General features: G+C 59.9%; 1 protein-coding gene across 1 annotated transcript; it reads right to left on the bottom strand.

The window, feature by feature from the left end:
- Positions 1 to 168: 168 nt before the first annotated feature.
- Positions 169 to 17,672, bottom strand: LOC107540169 (ATPase family AAA domain containing 3A). Its single transcript, XM_087820055.1, has 16 exons — positions 17,471 to 17,672; positions 13,306 to 13,382; positions 12,922 to 13,023; positions 12,529 to 12,588; positions 11,923 to 11,992; positions 11,325 to 11,490; positions 11,118 to 11,187; positions 9,490 to 9,645; positions 8,825 to 8,881; positions 8,412 to 8,537; positions 7,971 to 8,095; positions 7,540 to 7,591; positions 7,147 to 7,217; positions 6,258 to 6,425; positions 4,844 to 4,952; positions 169 to 956 (listed from the first exon to the last, which is right to left on the bottom strand). Exons 1-16 carry the CDS (start codon positions 17,670 to 17,672, stop codon positions 792 to 794), a joined length of 1,776 nt encoding a protein of 591 aa, XP_087676181.1. The 3' UTR covers positions 169 to 791.
- Positions 17,673 to 18,832: the final 1,160 nt, after the last annotated feature.

The following is an 18,832-nucleotide window of genomic DNA, read 5'->3' as shown; positions in this document are numbered from 1 at the left end:
CCCTGCCCAGGGCATCCCTGGTCGGAGCCTCACTGTGACCCCCACCCCTGCTGGTCAGTAAATTCTCCAGAAAGCTCCAGCCTCTGCCTCTTCTTTCACCATTGACTCCGTGACCCCTTCAAGCCCCGCCCCTCACATCAGCCATGAGAGAGACACCGAGGTACCTGTCACAGTTTTTATTAGGTTCTGGACAGAAACACCCAGCTCCAACAGAGGAAGGCTGCCTGGGCCAGGGCAGTTCCCCAGCACCGGGCAACCCTAGACAGCAGGCCAGGGGGCTCCAGCCTCAGGTGCAGCCCTCACCATGTACCCAAGGACACAGGTCAGAGATGTGAAGGGCACCATGAGGTCTGCTCCGCTCAACCCTCGCTGGGTCCAGGAGGGACTGGGCAAGGTCAGGCTCCCAACTACTTCAGGTCACAGCTGCAACAGCCAGCCATCGGGCGGGGTCAGCTTCGTCACTGCCCTTGGGCATCAGGGCTATGCCTTCTGCTCTGGACCTGGGTGGAGACACATTTCCCAGGAGTGTCCTAGGGGTGGCTCCAGCCTGACCCTCTCCAGCCAAAAGCACAGCTTGGAGGAGGCAGATCCCAACCGCGAAGACACACAGCCGCAACTGGTCCTAAGCAGAGGCCTTTAATGCTGCCTTTTCCCTGACCAGAGAAATAATAAAAAATGCCGGAGAGGTGAGCAGCTGTGCAGCACCCTCAGTGGCCTCCTGGAGACACAGGCACCTAGGTACTTCCTCTTGATGTGACCCAGCCAGTGCACCCCAGGTGTTGAGGCCCAGCTCACACAGTCTCTGCACTTGGAAGTGAGGGCTGGCTGCCCTCAGGCCTGGCTTTCTCAGCCTTCAGCCACTGCATCTTCTGCTGGTGCTGCTGGATGGCATCCTGGACCCGGGCGTCCATCATGGCCTCGGTGAGGACCCCATCCTCGGAGGCATATGCCATGGCCTAGCAGGGAAAGAGAAGAGGCTAAGGCAGGGTGCCCAGAAGACCCAGGACCCTACCTACTCCCTGCCACCCGGCTTGTTGCTCTGACCAAGCCTGCTGTGTGGACAGCAATCAGTGTCCATCGAGCAGGGGCCTGAGCCAGTCCAGCTGTCTCTCTCTAGCTGTCTGAGTGGCCTTGGCCCACGTGGGGCATTGTGAGTGAGTTCCCATCATCTGAGAGGACCAGGTGTTTTGCTCCCCTTGCTCTGTGCCCGGCCTGGGCTGCAGAGAGAGGGGGCTGCGCCTGCAGTCTCCTGTGATGAGCACTCCGGCCCAGGGGCCCACATGAGTCAGGGTCTGGAAGCAGCCAGAGGCTTCCCTGGCAGGAAGGGGCAGAGAGAAAGTGCAGCTGCTTCATCCACAATCCCAGAGCATCTGGGCAGCCATGTCCCCCCAAAGGGGAATGGACCCCTATTGAGGGAGGACTGGGCTTAGTGATCTGCTTCCAAATAAAGGAAAAGGGAGAAACAGGCCACCACCTGACCAGGTGACCCAGGCCAGTCCTGGGATGTCATGTGGACATCAGGTGCCCCCAGATAGCACATGACCAGAAAGGCACCTCACCTCTGGAGTGTCCTCCCCAAAACCCAGAGTCCCAGTCTAATAATGAGGAAAACATCAAACAAGCCCAATGAGAGGCATTCTACATAACACCTGACCAGCATCCTCAAAACTGCCAGGATCCTCAAAAACCAGGGACGTCTGAGGACCTGTTGCAGCCCAGAGGAGCCTGAGGAGGAGACGTGACAACTACAATGCAACGGGGTACGCTGGGCGGGGTGTGGGGAAGAGCGAGTCCAGGTGGACTCGCTCGAGACACCAAAACACAGAAAGATACCTGTGTTCATGCATCAGAAAACTTAATATTGTTACAGGGTCAGTTACACAAAGCAATAGATATAGGAAAAGAAAAAAAAATCCTAAAGTTCATGTGGAATCTCAAGGGACCCTGGACAGCCAAGGCAATCTTGAGAAAGAGCAGGAAGCTGGAGGTCCCACACCTCCCTATTTAAAACCCACCACAAAGCTGCAGAGATCGAATCAGGGTGGTGCTGGCATAGAGACAGACAGAGACCAATGGGACAGAACCAACAGACACAGAGACCAATGGGACAGAACAGAAGCCCACAGTGAACCCTCACACCTGTGGTCACACAACTTCCAACAAGGGCGCCAGGACCGCTCATGGGGAGAGGACAGTGTTTTTAACAAACGGGGCTGGGAGAGCTGGACGTCCACACGCAGAAGAGTGAACTTGGACCCCCACCTCACACCACACGCAAGGGTAACTCATAATGGACCTGAGAACTTAATGTAAAACCTCAGAAGGAAACAGGAGCTAAGCTTCTAGACACTGGATTGTGCAATGATTTCTTGGCTATGACACTAAAGGCAGGTGACAGAAGAGTAAATGGATAAATTGGACTTTATAAAAAAAACTTCTGTGCCTCAAAGGACACTATAGTATCAACAGAGTAAAAAAGGCACCCACAGAACAGAAAATATTTGCAGATTGTTTATGTGACACAGGGTTAATGCCCAGAATATACAAAGAACCCTGAGCTCAACAACAAAACACCAAACTCAGTTCAAAAATGGCAAAGGACTTGAACCGAAAGGTCTCCAAGAAGATATACAGGTGGCCAATAAGCAGCCGGGAAGTTGCTCGACACGTCATATCACAGAAACGCAATTCAAGTGGCCCCGAGATAATGCTTCACACCTGCTGAATGGCTACCGTCCAAACAGAAAATTACCAGTGTCGGGACATGAGAAACTGGACCCCTGTGCGCTGCTGGTGGGAATGTAAAATGGTGCAGCCGCTGTGGAAACACTATGGCAGTTCCCCAAAGAGTCACACATGGAGTGACCACGGGCTCCAGCAACCCCACTTCTGGGTGTGTCCCCAAAGAAATCAAGAGCAGGCTCTCAAAGAGGTGTCTGCACACCCATGTTCACAGCAGCACGACTGACACCCACTAAGAGGTAAAAAGCACCTGAGGGTCCCACCGACGGACAGACGGATAAACACCACGTCTCTCTCACACGCAGGAATGTCACCCAGCCTTCAAGGAACGACGCCCGGCCGCGTGCTCGGTTGGTTGAGTGTCATCCTGAGCAGCAGACGGCTGCCAGTTCCATTTCCTGTCAGAGCACCTGCCTGGGTGACGGGTTTGAGCCCCCGTCAGGGAGGGTACAGAAGGCAACTGATTGATGTCTCTCTTCCCCACCCCCTTCCCTCTAAGCATGTCCTCGGGTAAGAATTATAAAAAAATTAAAATTTAAAAGGGACAACGAAGCTCTGAAACCTGGTACATGGATGGACCTGGAGGACGTCATGCTGAGTGAAAGGAGCCAGACTCAGGACAAATGCTATGAATTCCACTCACAGGAGGTCCCTGGAGGAGTCAGATCCACAGAGACAGAGAGTGGATGGCGGTGCAGGGGCCGGAGGGGGGGATGGCAGTGAGTGTTTAAAGGGGACGGAGTTCTAGTTGGGGAAGACGGGAAGTTCTGGAGATGACGGTGGTGACTGCTGCATGCATGTGCTTAATGTCCCTGAGCTGTGCACACAGGAGTGATTCCAGCTGGTAAGAGATATAAACTTGCATTGACAAGACCACTGCAGTGGGGTCCGTGGGACACCACAAAGGTGGGCTTCAGAGAACAAGCGTGGGTGCCCCGGGCTTCCAGCCTGGAGGGGGCAGGGCGGACGGGAGCAACCACAGCCACCCAGCTCTGTGCACCCGAAGCTGGGCAGAGGGAGGTCGGCCTCGTTCCTTCCCAGACTGTGGGTCGCACGCAGCGTTTCCTCCTCTCCCATAAAGGGCAGGACTAATAAGTCTTGGGCTGAGCTGACCAGTCAGCGACCAGATACACCCTGGTGGGAGGACCAGAACCCCAGAAAGAGCCCGTCGGGCTCCGGGAGTCCACTCGCTGCCTCCCACGCTCGTGTGGGGTCTGACCATCCCCAGCTCTCACCTGCCAGGCACTTGGGCCTCTCAGGGAGGTGTGTGGGTCTTGGTGCAAATGCCGACATAGCCAGGGCACGACCCATGATACCAGAGCCTGTGCTGTGGAGGCTGCAGACACCAGCCACTCAGCACCCTCCACCCGACCAGACTTTCCTGCTGGGCAGCCAAGGAACAAATGCCTCCAGGATGGGGCACCCGTGGAGGGGCTGCTAGGACTTCTCAGAGGAAAACAGATTGTCTGGGAGTGACAGGAGCCCCCCGGCCTATGTGCCCTGAGCCACAGCATGGGGATGAAGTCAAGTCTGCTTGCGAGATCACAGTGAGCCCGTCCTAAACGCCAGAACAGAGTTCCTGCAGGAGCAGAGGATCCTCGACACAGGATCGGCACTGCTGACACCTTGCCAGGTGAGAGTAACCGCCTGGCTCCTCGCGCATCCACCCTGACGAACCCAGACAGCTCCTGGCTGTGTCCCCCTGGCCCCGACCTGGTTGTAGAGCTGCTGTGCCGACTGCCTGGGTGTCAGCTGGGGGTGTCCAACGGTTCCCGCAACACTAAGCCCAGAGACCCTGATGCCCACAGGACACAAGGCTCATTTCTAAAGGACCCCGTCTGATTTCAGAGAGCCCCTCTGATTCAGATGATGACAACGAGGGGCCCACAATGTGAAAGCCATTGGCAGCCCCGCCGCCCACCCCCACCGCCTGTGGTGGCCCAAGCAGGTGGTGGCGGGGACAGGGACATAGGGCAGCCATCTCATCTGTGCAGAAAATCCTTCCTCAGAAGCAGCGGGGACAGAGGCAGCACCCGCCTTCACGGGACTCAGGGTCTCCGCAGTGTCCCGTGTGTGCCCACGGGCCCATGGCCCAGCTCACCTGCCACGCCACAGCAAGCTGGGAGATCTCCCGGCCCGACATGCCCTCTGTGAGGCGCGCAATCTCCGAGCATTTCTTCCCGTAGTCAAACTGGGCCAGCTTCAAGCGCCTGGTGGGGGGCAGTTCTGAGTGAGGCTGGGGCCCCTGGGCTCAGCAAGACCAGAGGCCTGTGAGGGCCCCTCAACTCCCACAAAGGGAGGGCGGACGACTGAGGGGGGCAGGAGCCTGTGCAAGGAACCCCTAGGCATGGCTCGTCCGCCCTTCCTACCCTGGTGGGTACTTCCGTCCCTGCTGGGGCCTGGGAGGGGTGAGAACATGCAAGAACCAGGGGCCCCACTGCCCGCCCTGGATCAGGGACCATGTCCTTCTCACGCCAGACCCTGCACAGCACCGACTGCAGAGCATCTAAAACCGCGCCAGAGACAAGCTGTTGAACCAGCGGAGCAAGCGGGGAAACAAAGGCAGGGAGCCCGGAGCTTGGAATCGGAGCGAAGTTCACACTGGCCCTTCACGTCCATGCCGAGCCCTCCCCAGGTGGGCCTGGCGGAAGGCCCAGGAGAAGCCACGCGGGCACTCGTGAACAAAGCCTCAGAGACTCACGCTGCAGTGTCTGGGCAGCAGTCTGGCCCGCATGGGACAGTGGGAAGTGGGGGGACAGCCAGGGCAAAGGGAGGAGGCGGCCCCGAGGGGGCTGGAGGGGATGGGCAGTGCAGGCGGCAGGCGGGCAGAGTCGCCTGGAACAAGAGCCACTCTCACTGCCGCCAGCACAGGCGGATTCAGGTCAGTGCTGCTGAGACCGTCCCCGGGGGTGGTGAAAATAGCCCAGGCTCCGCATATCTGGAGCACCCCAGACAAAGTGGAGGGTGGCAGCGGGGCCTGGACAGCGTGGAGGGCTTTGCAGAAGGGGGCCTTGCTGCATGCTGGCACGGGCCCCAGGCTCCTGCGCGTCGGGGTTGGCAGGGGATGGTGGTCTATGAAGATCCCTGGCTGTCTACAACTGGCCACCACGGCCCCTAACTACCCAGGCCTGACTGCGACCCGGGATCTCTTTCCTAAAGGCACTTTGTGTAACAGAAGGAGGGACTGTCAAGTCAAAGACCCGGCACAGAGCTGAACAGGGACACGGGGGCTGAGCAGGTGGACAAAGGCAGGTGGATGGGGGTGGCAGGTGGATAGGGGGTGCCAGGTGGTCAGGGAGGTGCAGGTAGACAGGACTGGGCAGGTGGACGGGGTGGCAAGACCTCCAGGGATGAAGCCACACGACCCCACCCTGAGCCCATCATGGAGCCACACGGTTAGGACGAGGGTACAGTGTGTAAGCCAGGAGCTGGGGGCCAAGGCACCCTGGGAGGTGTCGCTGGGAGGACCCGTGTGACAGGGCAGGGAGCAGAGGCGGGCTGCCCAGGACACTTACTGCTTTCCTTCTGTGGCTGGTTTAAGAACATACTTGTCAAAATACATTCTCACCAGGCGCTCCCGCTCCTCCAGCTGTGGCAAGTCGAAGCTGACCATCTCGTCTATGCGGTCATTGATGGCCCAGTCAAACTGCTCAGGCTGGTTACTGGCCAGGACCAGCATGAACCTGTGGCCGACAGAGAGCGGGAGCTGAGGGTTCCAGAGCCACGTGTTTGCTGCTGGGGTGCGGGCCTCAAGCCTACAGGGTTTGTAGCAGATCCCACTGGGCAGCTTTTTAAGACCCAGCTTTGGCCTCTGCTGTCCACCCTCCCTCCAGCAGGTCCGTTCTTGCCCCATTTCTTGCTCCTCTGGCTGATGCCACCCCACCCCATGATGGGGTAGCTGAATAAGCAGGAGGGACAGGGACCCCAGGGTCTGAGACAGACCTCTGCCCCCCAACCAGGAAGCCAGGTTTCAGGGCCTGGGCTTCAGCTGAGCAGACGGGCCAACTCAGCAGGAACAGACAACACCTCTCGGGAGTCTCAGCCATAGCACCTGAGGGTAACATGCCCACCAGCAAGGCAGGGTGCCTCCTTGGTGACCAGTGGGGGGGGGACTGAGGAGGTGCCAACCCACTGTGGCGCCACGGCCCTGACAGCCTCTCTAGGGGGCAGCAGAATCCTCAGTGGTTCCTAAACACGCCACACAACGAGGGACACTGGATGTCCCAGATCTGGGACATGCCTGGGCACTGTGGGCACTGGGTCAGTGATGCTGCCCTGTTCCCAGCCCTGTCCGCAGCAGCAGGGTGAGCCAAGGCAGTGACCCGTTTCCCCCGTGGGAGGCTGCCGTGCGGACCCACTGGGCTGACAGAGGAGAGCGCTGTGCTGCCAGCGGGCGGCCCTCACTTGCTGCTGTGCTGGCCGGTCCGGTGCAGGAAGGCGTTCAGGGTGGCCCTGAGGTCCTCGCTGATCTTCTCCTGCAGAGAGACGTTCCCGGTCAGGCACCTGCCGGCCTGAGCAGCCCCGGGAAAGGCGGTGTGTCCACTCCTCCCAGGAGGCAGGATGGCGCCTGGGAGTCTAAAACTGACTTCAAGAAGATTCCAGAAAACGCCACAGAGACAGCTTCTGTTTTTCTAACAAAATTTAGAAAAGACCACAGCCGAGGAGCAGGCCGGGCCAGGACCCAGTCCCGACCCTCCCAGAAGGCCCAGAGGTAGCCTGGACACCCGGGCTGGCCTAGCCACTGGACACACCGCCGGCCCAGGCCCACGGCTGGACGGACGCGTCCAGGGTGCTCACCGTGGCTCGCTTCCGGAGGAAGGCGTCCGCCTCGTCCACGAACAGCAGCAGGCTGCGAACCGAGGGGCGGCGTGAGTGCCGCGGGGGCCGTCCCGCCCCGCTCCCCCGGGGCGGCCGGTGCTCGGCAGCCCCACCACGCGGGCCCTCGCTGGCTTTGGGACCCCAGACCCCGACCTGGGACGGGGTGCCAAGTGCCAACGCCGGGTGAGCGCAGCGGGCACCCGGAGACCGCCCCAACCTGGCGCTGAGCTGGACCCCCCCAGGCTGCTGCGGGGCACAGGGATCGCACCGGTGCGTTTCCCACCCCGCCCCGCCCCGCCCCACCCCGGGGCGCCGGGACCCCTGGGACCACGAGGACAGGCTGCGGGAGAGGCCCCGCCCCCTCCTGGCGGCGGCCCACCGGCACCAGGGACCCCGTGGGAGGCGCTCACCCTCGCCGGCTGGTGCTCGCCCAGTCGAACACCTTGTGCACCGCGGTCACGCCGTCCCGCCCCATGGGCGCCACGTCCCCGCCCGTCATGATGGCGTAGTCCATGCCCGAGTGCAGCGCCAGTTTCTGGGGGCGGGCAGAAGGCGGTGGGCGGGGCCTGGAGGGTGGGCGGGGATGGGCGGGGCCTGGGGCAGTGCAAGTAGGTGGGCGGGGCCTGGAGGGGCGGGGCCAGGGACAGTGCATGCAGGTGGGCGGGGCCTGGAGGGGGCCAGGGAGGGTGGGGCGGGGCCAGGGAGGGTGGGGCGGGGCCAGGGAGGGTGGGGCGGGGCCAGGGAGGGTGGGGCGGCAGGAGCAGGGCGGGGCCCCGGGGCGTCGCGGTGTCTCCCTCCCTCTAAAGCAGGCGAGCCCCCCCCCCCGGGCGGTAGGGGTGGCCCCCGCTCACCTTGGCGAACAGCGTCTTCCCGGTCCCGGGCGGCCCGTACATGAGGACGTTCCGGTACAGGCTGTGGTTCTTCCTGGTGTTCCTGGTCGCGATGGCGATATCGCGCACCCGCGCCTCCAGGCTGGGCTGCGGGGCAGGCGGCCGTGTGAGGGGCGCTCGGCTGCCCAGTCTGCCCTCCTGATGCCTGGGCCCGGGCACGGGCCGCCTTCCCCCGGCTGGGCCCACGGGGCCGCCTTCCCCCGGCTGGGCCCACGGGGCCGCCTTCCCCGGGCTGCTCTTAGGGCCGCCTTCCCCGGGCTGGGCGCACGGGGCCGCCTTCCCCGGGCTGGGCCCACAGGGCCGCCTTCCCCGGGCTGGGCCCGCAGGGCAGTCCCCGCCCACACCCGCCTCTGCCCAGCCCCAGCGCCACTTACACTGAGGACCACGCCCTCCAGGGCGTCCTGAGGCTTACTGAAGAGCCGCCTGCTGACCTGCGGGGGATGGGTGGTCAGGGTCATTGGCGCAGCCCACGGTGCAGCCACCAAGTGCTACAGCCCGCCTGCCACGAGGAACAGAACTGCCCCTGGTCCCACGCCCCGTGATGCGACCAGCCACTTTAGAAGGCAGCCAGACCAGGCCGTCTGTTGCCGGAATGGGCGACACACAGGTTCACTACTGACTGTTTCTTCTGTCACCCACACCGCAGTCAGCACGGAGATCACAGCCCATGGCAGGACCCGTCTCAGGATCAACAGTGGGCAGGAAGCACATTTCCAGGTAGGGGTTGGGGGTGAGGGTGGGAGGGAGCCAACACCATTACTTCCAGCAACTTCTCTTACAGGAAAAGGGCACATGGAGCCCCAGCAGTTTATAACACCCCAGAGGGGACCCTGCAGACTCGGATGAGGCTCCCCCAGTGCTAACAGGGACAAACCCCCAGGGACTGCATCAAGAAGGACAAAGCCAACATGCAGGAGGGAGAGGATAGTGTTTGGGTAAAAAAGGAGGGAAGGAGGACATGGTGTTTGGCTCACTCCAGGAGTGGGCGGGACACAGCTCCAGTGAGCACTGGGTCTCCCCCAGGGCCAGGCCCCGTTACCTGCAGGGGATGCCGCAGCGCCTCCAGCACCGAGATACGAGAGGTCTCCCTCACCAGGGACGGCTTCCCCAGCCGGGCCTCGATGTACCGCCCAGCCACCAATGTGGCATTTTTGGCAGAATAGATCCCAACAGCCAGCAGTGTCAGCCCGGCCACCTGCAGCAAGGCAGCAAGGAGGCAAATGGCTCGCACCATCGATACCCAGCCCTCCCATCCTTTGCCAAGTGCCAACAGGGGCCACACGGGACAGTCTCCAAATCCCACTCCCAGCGGTGCTCAATTTCACAGCACTGTACAAGACAAAGTACCAAAAAGCTCATCCCAAACTCCCTTTCTCAGAAAGCTACCAGAGGATGTTCCAGCAGAACTAGGGAAGCCCCCAGTCCACAGGAGCTCCAACAGGCTGCTGGGGACAAAACCGACACCAGGGTGGGAGCTGTCACCAGGCACGTGACCGGGAGCTGCAGTGAGAGGCTCCCAGAACCTATGCCAACATCTGAAAATGGAACTAAAACTAGTCCCTACAAATAAACAGCTGGGCCACTGCAGGGGGATGACAGCTCTTAGGCCACATTAACAAGGCTCTCAGACAGAGAGCTGGGACAGAGAGAAGAGGGGCTCAGGTTCCATTGACCTCACATGTCATCCTTCCTCCATGACCATCCCTCCCTCCGATGTCCAACCAGCTTGGAAGGAAAAAAACACTCAGCTCATGGACCCGTTTCAGCAGGGCCCCCACGCTGAGAGCAAGGGTGGACATGACATTACAACACAGCATGAGCAGAATGTGACAGGAGCCTGTGTTCATCCACATCACTGGCCCAAGGTGGATAACGCCAGGGGCTACTTTAAGAACCACTAGTCTGACCAGCTGCAAGGTCCCTCAGCAGGAGGTCCAACTCTCCTCCCAGGACAGTCCAGTCCCCGCTTCCCTTGAAGTGCAGCCTGACCTCCCCCCCAACCCCCACTCCATCCCCAGCGTGAGGCTGGAGCTATGTCCAGAGCAGGACAGCGTGGAAGGGCTCCAGGAATGCAGGTGCTTTGGGACACCCGGCTCCGCCTCACCATCTGGCCGCCCTGCTGGGGGATCCACGCATGTGTGTCTGAGCCCGCCGAGCCCACGTCAGGCCAGTCAGGGCATCAGGGCCTTAGCCTGGAGCCTGCACAGGAAGCACCAGTCAACTAGAGGGTTTCAGAAGCTACTCCAGCTGACGCCCCTGCTCCACAGCACAGGGCACAGACCGAGGGCTTTCAGAGGGTGGCCTCCCTGGGCCAACCTCCACTTCCTGCTGCTGGACTGTGGGAACCCCCACGGAAGCTCAGTTTGAAGGGTGCTCCGCAGCACGACCCTTGACCCCCGGTCTCAGCTGGGTTACACTTTCCCAAAGGGTGATGGAAAACGAAACTCTAGCACCCCCTTCCCGTGTCGCTCTTGTAGCCAGAAGGTTGGAAACCAACGCTCAACGCTGATGACATTGACACTGAATTGTGCCAAGTGCCCAAACCCAGAGGCTCCATCAGGTCCAGGGTGCGTGGGGGCAGCAGCAGAACCAGCAGCCACCACCTCGTGGTTCGGGCACGAGGCCGGCGAAGGCCCCCACAAGCCCCACGGTGGCAGTGGTGCTTACCGTGGCTGTCACTTTGTCCCAGTCTGTCACAAAGCCATGGAATCCTTCACCAAACAGGGTGCCAGCCGTCCTGCAGGGGAAGCACTGGCGTGACCAGGAGGGAACCAGGCCTGTGCACGTGGCTAGTGAGAGGGCAAGGGCCCCGACGGCAGCATCCCTGTCAGCGTGCCGATCCTGGGCCCCGAGCACCCTAGGGTGCAGCCTCACCTGATGGACTCCAGGATGGTCTGGCGGCGCTCAGCAGCCTGCAGGCGGATCTGCTCCCGGATGATGTCCGCGTTCTCACGCTCGGCCTTGGCCCGGGCACGCGCCTCAGCCTCCACCCGCAGCATCTCGTTCTTGTGCCGCAGCTCCATCTCCCGCTCCACCGTGGCTGCCGTGGAAAAGTGGAGAGCGCGGCTCTCAGCCCTGGGCACGATGTCCCAGGCTCACCCCCTCTCTGCTCACTGTGGACCACCCTGAGGCCTGGCCCTCCAGTGGGCTGGTCCTCAACAGAGGAGCCCTGAAATCAGACCCCCGAGGCCCAGGCACCCTTCTCACAGGACACTAACTCACGTGAGACCCTGGGGTGCCTGGGGCAGAAGAAGAGTGAGCCCCAGAATGCCCAGCCCGCCGGTTTCTGCTCTGAAGCCCCAGCTCAGAAGGCAGAGCCCCCACTGCGGGTCTCAGGAAGCCTGGCTGGGGCTCAAAGTGCCTAGAACAGCGCCTACCCACCCGCTCGCCCACGAGCCTTTCTCGAGCCACAGCCTCCCAGGCCAGCTCTGAGGACACGGCCTCCATGCCCCGGGCAAGCTGACCACTCTACCTCGCCTCATGGCTTCCTGCTTCTGCACAGACTCCTCCTGCTTCCGTAAGTTCTCCTCATTGAGAAGTTGCTGAGAAGCAGGCACGAGAGAAAGGGAAAGCTTTCAAAATCAGGGAACAGTCCAAATCTGCCACTCCAGGGGCTCAGACCTTCTCAGGGACGGGGACCCAGGGCCCACACAGCCCACAGCCTGAGGGGCCAGGGTCAGGAGACCCCACCCCTAGCACAGTTCAGCCATGGGGTCACGGTTGTCCATAAAACATTCTGGTTTTTGCCTGATCATTAAATGTAAAAGCTGTAATGCCCACAGCAGACACAAACATTTGAAGCCCCCCCATGAACCTGTCACAGGAGCCAGGTTCCCAGTCATGTGCCACCTGGCTGAACCCTAAGAGTAGCTGGAGCCTGCCTCTGCCGTGGAGGCCACACAGCATGGCGTGGCAGAAACCCAGTGGCACGTTTCTCCCGTGTGCGTGCATCCGTGTGTATGTGTAGGTGTTCAACTAAAGCTCCCCAGGACCCAGAGCAACCCAGGTGTCCACAGCCCTGGCTTCGGGCCTACTACCCGCAGTACGAGGCTCCCCGAGTGCAGGTGCACTGACTCACTTGCTGCTTCAGCTGGTCGTCATAGCGCTGCCGGGCCAGCTTGTCCTGGTACTGGGCCCTCTAGGGAGGGAGAGAGCAGCGTGAACACAGCTCAGCTGGAGAAGCTGGTGGCTGACCCAAAATCAACATGTGGACCCAGTCTCGACCAGGCGCTTGGGGCCTCAGAGACGCCACCCAGCCCCACCTGCGTTGTGAGCACACATGGGCGGACACACGGCTCCTGCCACACTCAGCACTGAGGAATCTGTGGGACACAGTTGTGTGTGCAAGGCCACCCTGGGTCTGCATGGGCCAACAGGAGACCCTGACTGCATGTGGGACCATGGCGCACGCCCACAGTCCCCTCCTGGTCACCCGGGCCTCTGAGCGCCTGAGTGGCCCTGCGGCCCTTACAGCCTGGTGCTGCCGCGTTTCCTCGCTTAGAGTCTTCCTCCGCTCCTCAGCCTGCACGCGGATCTGCTCGCTCTTCATCTGCTCCACAGCAGCTTCATACTCCTGTGGATATACACTGCTGAGGACCAGGCCTGTGAGGTCCCCACATGGGACATCCAGCTCGGGCTCACACTGCCCAACAGCCCTCTCCCACTCCCTTGTGTGCTGGGTGGCGGGGTGGACAGGTCTGGGCAGTGTCTGGGCATGGGTTCTGCTGCAGGAACTCACCTTGTGGCCACCTCTCCGTTTCCCTCACCACCACGGGAAGGAGGCACACGCCACTCACGTGCACCTCCTCTCTCCTCAGCCAGGGGCCCACCCTGCAGCACCACGCCTACCACTCACCTTGAGCTTGGACTGCTGCTCCAGCTGCAGCGTCTGCTCCTGCATCTGTGCCAGGCTCAGTGCCTCCTTGGCGTGTCCTGTGGAGGAGTGCGGGAGACAGGCCTTAAGACGAGCGTTCCTGCAGCCGAAGGGCTGTCAGGGAGACCACAGCTTGCCCCAACCTCAGAACACAGGTGCCCAGCCTCATCCTGGTCAGACCTTGCCCAGTGACTGTCACCTATGTTTCTCCCCAAGAGAAAGACTCTCCACCCCATGAGAGGGCCATCACATTCTGGAGGGCTCCATCACATAGGCTGACCCTCGCCCACTGAGGTCAACATGGCAGTCCTTTCCCAATTAACAAAAAAGCAAGCCTGTGGCCAACGTCCTTTGCTTCTCACAGTCCATACTTTTCTCTTAGGCCTCTGACACGTTACTGACCTGCTACGGAGCACACGCAGGCAAGAACGTTAATGAGATGTACGTGAGAATTAAATCAGAGACAAGCCACGTGCGCCGGGAGGCGGCTCTTCACAGAGCATGTGTTTTAAACACATGTACTATGATACCTTCTACGTGTGTTCCCTTCGTTAGGTGGAATTCACATCTGTCTATATCTGCGTTTTCTGGAAAAGAGACCAACTTCTGCTCCCATCACTGAGAATGACCAGGGCTCTCAAGCACTCCTGCTGTGACCCAGTTCTCCCGAGCAGAACGCAGCTGGCCCTTGACGCCATGGGTTTGAGCTTCGAGGGCCCACTCCCACACGGATTTTCTCGGTAAGTTGGTCCTCAGTATCCCGGGGTTTTGCCTCCGCAGATTCAACTAACTGGGGGTTGAAGACAGTACTTTTGATCTGAGGGTTGGGGAGCCGCCATACGTGGCGGATGACTCAAGCTATACAAGGATTTTCGACTGTCTTCAAAGTAAAATGAAAACCCTGGTACCCATGACCATCTCGAGCAAGCATGCCGTTAACTAAAGCATAACATCTGTTTACATTTTTGGGGTTTTTTTAGACTTCAACTTCCACTGTGAGCACACCCCACACATTAGACCAGAGGTGAGGAGCGTCCAGCCCGTGGGCCATGTTGGTCTGGCCCTGCCAAGGCAACAACAGGCAGGACTTGAAATTCAACAAATTCAATGAACTGTTTGACCAAATAGAGCAGGCTAATTTTTAAGTTGACAATTCTGTATGGCCCAAGAATGATGCTATAAATATCCAAATGGAACCTTGGCAGAAAAGAGGTTCCCCACCCCTGCATCAGGAAGCCTTGGTGTTTGCCTGGGCTGGGGCGTGCGGTTTGGCATGAAGTGTCAAAGCTGGGGAAGGACCTCCTGGAGTCCCACGACCAGGCCTCCCCTGGGTCTCTGGTGATAGGAGGCTCAGATTATATCAGGGCCCCTCTGAGAGGCAGCAGGAGGGCACCAGGGTCCCAGCCCACTGCACTGGTGAGCATGGGAAACCACAAAGCTGAGAGCTGAACTGATTGCAGGAGCCCCTTTAACAACTGACTTTGACCGAGAGGGAGCAGACAGCACAAGACAGAACGTGGATGTCACAGGGCCGCCATGCTGGGACCAAATCCCAGCCACCTGGTTTGCTCATGTGATCTTTGGCAAGCCAGGTTAACCTCTGAGCACCTCACCTGACAATGGTGCAGTAGAGTTCTCCCCACCCCCACCCACTGGGCTCTTCCAGTGAAATGAGAAAGCAGGTTAACAGCTCAGCACAGGCCTGGCGCCCAGTTGCCCCGCTGATCACAGGCTATGAGACATGAGACACAAACTCCAAAGCATCAAGTAGTGGCTACTATAGGCAGCTCAAGGCCTAATGTGCTGCTTTGGCCTCCAAGGGCAAAAGACCTGGGATACAGGGGTGCACCAGGGGCCTAAAGGGCAGAGAAGCCGGTCCTGCTGCGAGGAGCAGCTGAGGACAGCTCCAGTTGGCTTAGAGAAAGCAGGCTGAGGCTAAGCACTGCAGCCACTGCTGCCTGAGAACCAGGTGTCTGGGGAGGACCAGACTGCAGAGGGGATCTGAGACACAGGGGCATGAGGTATCCCGGGAAGAAGGCCTTAGGGACAGGAAGGGGCGGGCCACCAGGGTGAATTCTCTCCTACTGAGCATCGGTGAGACCAGAAAGCAAGGCAGGAACAACAATGAGGTAGATCCCACATCTGGGACAGTCACTGGATGTGGAGACTGATGGGGGGAACATAACTTCAGGTGGTTGCTCCTGAGGACTCTACAGGACACACTGTGTGGTGGGGAAGTGAGGGCTCGGTGGTGGGAGAGCAGACAGGCCCTGGGGAACCAGGTAGAAAATGTTCTGGGACAGGAGATGCGGGAGCAACTCAGAGGCACGAGCAGGCAGGAGAGAGGCCCCGCAGCTGCCCCCTCACACATCCAGGGCTACGTGCATGGCCTCTATAACTGTGTGGAGTGAGGGAGACAGCAGTCAGGGTTCAGCTTTTAAAAGCAAGAAAACTTTGTCCTAGCCAGTTTGGCTCAGTGGTTAGAATGTCAGCCCGCAGACTGAAGGGTCGGGGGTTTGATTCCCACCAAGGGCATATACCTCAGTTGTAGGATCGATCCCGGGCCCCAGTCAGGGCACGTGCTGGAGGCAACCAATCAATGTGAAACACACTGATGTTTCTCTCTCTCTCTACCCCCTTCCACTCTCTCTGAAAAGCAATAGAAAAAATATTGTCAAGTGAGGGTTAAAATAAAATAAAAATGGGAAAACTTTGACATCCTGGATGCGGTAAATGGGTGAAACCCCCCAGGAGCTGAGGCAGAAAGGTGTGCCCCCAACTAAGCCTTTAACAAGAAATCAGGTCACGTGTCAGAAGTCTGTCGTCATCCAAGGTGCTGGGATGCCAGCCATTGTTTCTCCACCCAACCTGATTAAAACTACCCAGAAGCCTGGCCGGCGTGGTTCAGTGGTTGAGGTCAACCCATGAACCTGGAGGTCACAGTTCAATTCCTGGTCAGAGCACATGCCTGGGTTGTGGGCTGGATCCCCAGTAGGGGGCGTGCAGGAGGTAGCTGATCTCTCTCTCTCCCTCTCCCTTCCTCTCTGAAATCAATAAAAATATACTTTAAAAAAATGAGGGTGAACACAAACATAAAGCATTTAAAAAAAATAAAATAACCTAGAAAACAATACACCTAGTCTGGGGTGGGCGTGTCCCTGGTAGGCATATCAGGCTGCCCTGGGCCTGGGCCCAAACGTCTACATGTTTGGAATGTCCCTCTAGAATCGGAGAGCCAGGCTGGCCCAGAGACTTTGGCCTGGGATGTTCCAGTAGCCCCTCTGGGGAAGGGCGGGACTTGGCCACAAAGTGCCAGGGAAGGTTCTGCTTAGACCTGCTTACAAGGCTTCTCTGTAAGGGTCTCCTTGGAAAAAAGGGCACCTCTGCTTAAACAAAAGTTTGAAAGCCGTTGTATTCTTTCAATCAATGTTTATTCAGCGTGTTCTACATTCCAGGCTCTTAAACACTTACACTACATCTTGAGACAGACGGTTCAAGGCATAGGAGAAAGGAAGGCGGGGGAAAGATGTGGCTTAGTGAAGCTCCAGTCGCTGCGGATGCCTTGAGGGCCCGGGGTCAGGAAGGTCATCAGGGGGGCCCGGCCTACCTGAGAGCTAACGGACCCCAATAATCTGCTATAGTCTCCTTAAAACCAATGACCCTCAAGCATGCTTCCCCGATCGAGTGGGAAACTGCTTAGCAACCACCCCCAAAGGACCCCGCTCTGGCCACGCCTTGGCCGTCCCACGTGGAGGCAGCAGGAGGGGAAAGGAGCTCCCGCACACCGCAGGGCCTGAACACCCGGGCCCAGCCCGGCGCCTGCTCCCTGTGACCCCTGGAAGTCTTCTGTGCGCCGGTGTCCTCACCTGGAGGGCACGTGGCAGCTGAGCAGGTGCCAGGGTGACAGGGTCCCGATCCGCCCTGCACGCGAGGTGGCTTGGGCAGATTCAGTCCTGGAGGCCAGGCTCCTGGCCTGACAGGGAAGGGCTGTGGGCAGCCACTGGCCACTCTACTGCCCAGGCGACTAAGGGGCTAAAGGCCCCCAGCGCCGGCCCGCCCGGGGCTCGGTGGACCGGCCCGCGGTGGAGGAGCCCCCGCCCGGCCCGCCCGCCCTCGCCCTCGCCCACGCCCACGCCGCCGCACTCACGCGAGTGCTCCAGCTCGCGCGCCGCCTTGGCCGCGCGCTCCAGGCCCGTCGGGTCGAAGTTGCTCCATTTGTCCTTGGGCGCCGGCCGGTCTCCCGAGCCGCGGTCCCCGCCGCCCTCGGGCCCCGGCGGCACGGGCGGCAGGGACAGCGGGGGCCCCTCGCCTTCGCCCTTGGTGCCCTTGATGCCGAAGAGCCAGGACATAGCGCGCGAGCGCCGCGTGCAGCCGCCGCCGCCTGCACCCCAAGCCGAGCGGGCGCGCGCGCCTAGGAGCAGCCTCCACGCGCCGCGAACCTGCGGTCAGCGCCACTGCGCAAGCGCGAGACACGCCTTTTCCTCCCTGGCGGCGGAAGCGCGTGAGGGGCCCCTGCCCGCGCGGCCCTCGGATTGGCCACTGTGACCATGACGTCATCAGAGGCGGCGCCGCGATTGCCCGAGCTCGCTCTGGGGGCGGGCTGCCTGAGGGCAGGGCAAGGGGGCCTGGTTACGGGGTCCCGTGAGGGACAGAATTGACAGCCCGGGAAGCACGTGCGACGTGGGATACGTCAGTTCCGCTTAGCAACGGCGTGTGCTGTTGCTATGGGACCTACAGCGGTCCAGACCAGGTTGAGCAGGAGAGGCAGGTGCCCGGGAGAAGCGGTGGATCTTTTATTCCCTTTTTCTTTTTTAAAGAGAGAGGAAGGGAGCGAGATAGATAGAAATATCGATGAGAGGGGAGAGAAACATCATTGATGGGCTGTCTCCTGCTCGCCCTCTACTGGGGATGGAGCCCGCAGGCAACCTTGGCATGTGCTCTGGCCGGACTCCAACTGTGACCGCTTGGTTCCTGGGTCCAAGCTCAGCCCCTGAGACACACCGCGGGACGCGGTGGCGGTGGATCTTGATGTGCTCCCGGGACTGGAGAGGCTGCTGGAGTAAGAGCCTGTGGGAGACGGCTGACCTGTGAGGGGGGACATGCCGCCAGGGCTGGGGGGAGTGGGGCCTGGACACTGTGGACAAAAAGGGGCCACATGCTAACCTGACAAGTTCAGGGCAGGCCTGCGTGGCTGCCTTGCAGACTCGGAAACCTAAAGTAACCATAAAGGATGGTCTGGAATTAAAACTTTTAAAACTAAAAGCAGTTTATGGTGGGTAGTCATGTCCCAGGCTGGTATCTTCCCTGACAAAGGTCCATCTTTATCCTGAGTCTATTGTCTTTTTGCATCTACAATAACATATCGCTGGAACATCAAAGTAATTTTCCTTTTTCTGGACCCCTCAGGGCACAGGCACCACTCTGCAGAGACCACAAATTCCCTCATTGTCATTGAGTTAATTGTTGACTGTTAACTATCCTGCACCCACCTGAGTGTGTGTCTATCATT

Source organism: Miniopterus natalensis, chromosome 9, assembly GCF_054644295.1.
Source record: "Miniopterus natalensis isolate mMinNat1 chromosome 9, mMinNat1.hap1, whole genome shotgun sequence".
In the NCBI taxonomy this organism is placed as follows: Eukaryota; Metazoa; Chordata; class Mammalia; order Chiroptera; family Miniopteridae; genus Miniopterus; species Miniopterus natalensis.
Note: the sequence above shows the minus strand (reverse complement) of the source record. Positions and strands in the feature narration are given on the sequence as shown.

Excerpts from the sequence above, each read along its gene's own strand:
- LOC107540169 (XM_087820055.1), bottom strand. The coding sequence starts at position 17,672 with ATGTCCTGGCTCTTCGGCATCAAGGGCACCAAGGGCGAAGGCGAGGGG. Across the intron at positions 12,589-12,921 it reads AAACGCGGCAGCACCAGGCT|AGGGCCCAGTACCAGGACAA; the intron begins GTAAGGGCCGCA and ends CTCCCTCCCTAG. Across the intron at positions 11,993-12,528 it reads ACGACCAGCTGAAGCAGCAA|CAACTTCTCAATGAGGAGAA; the intron begins GTGAGTCAGTGC and ends CCTGCTTCTCAG.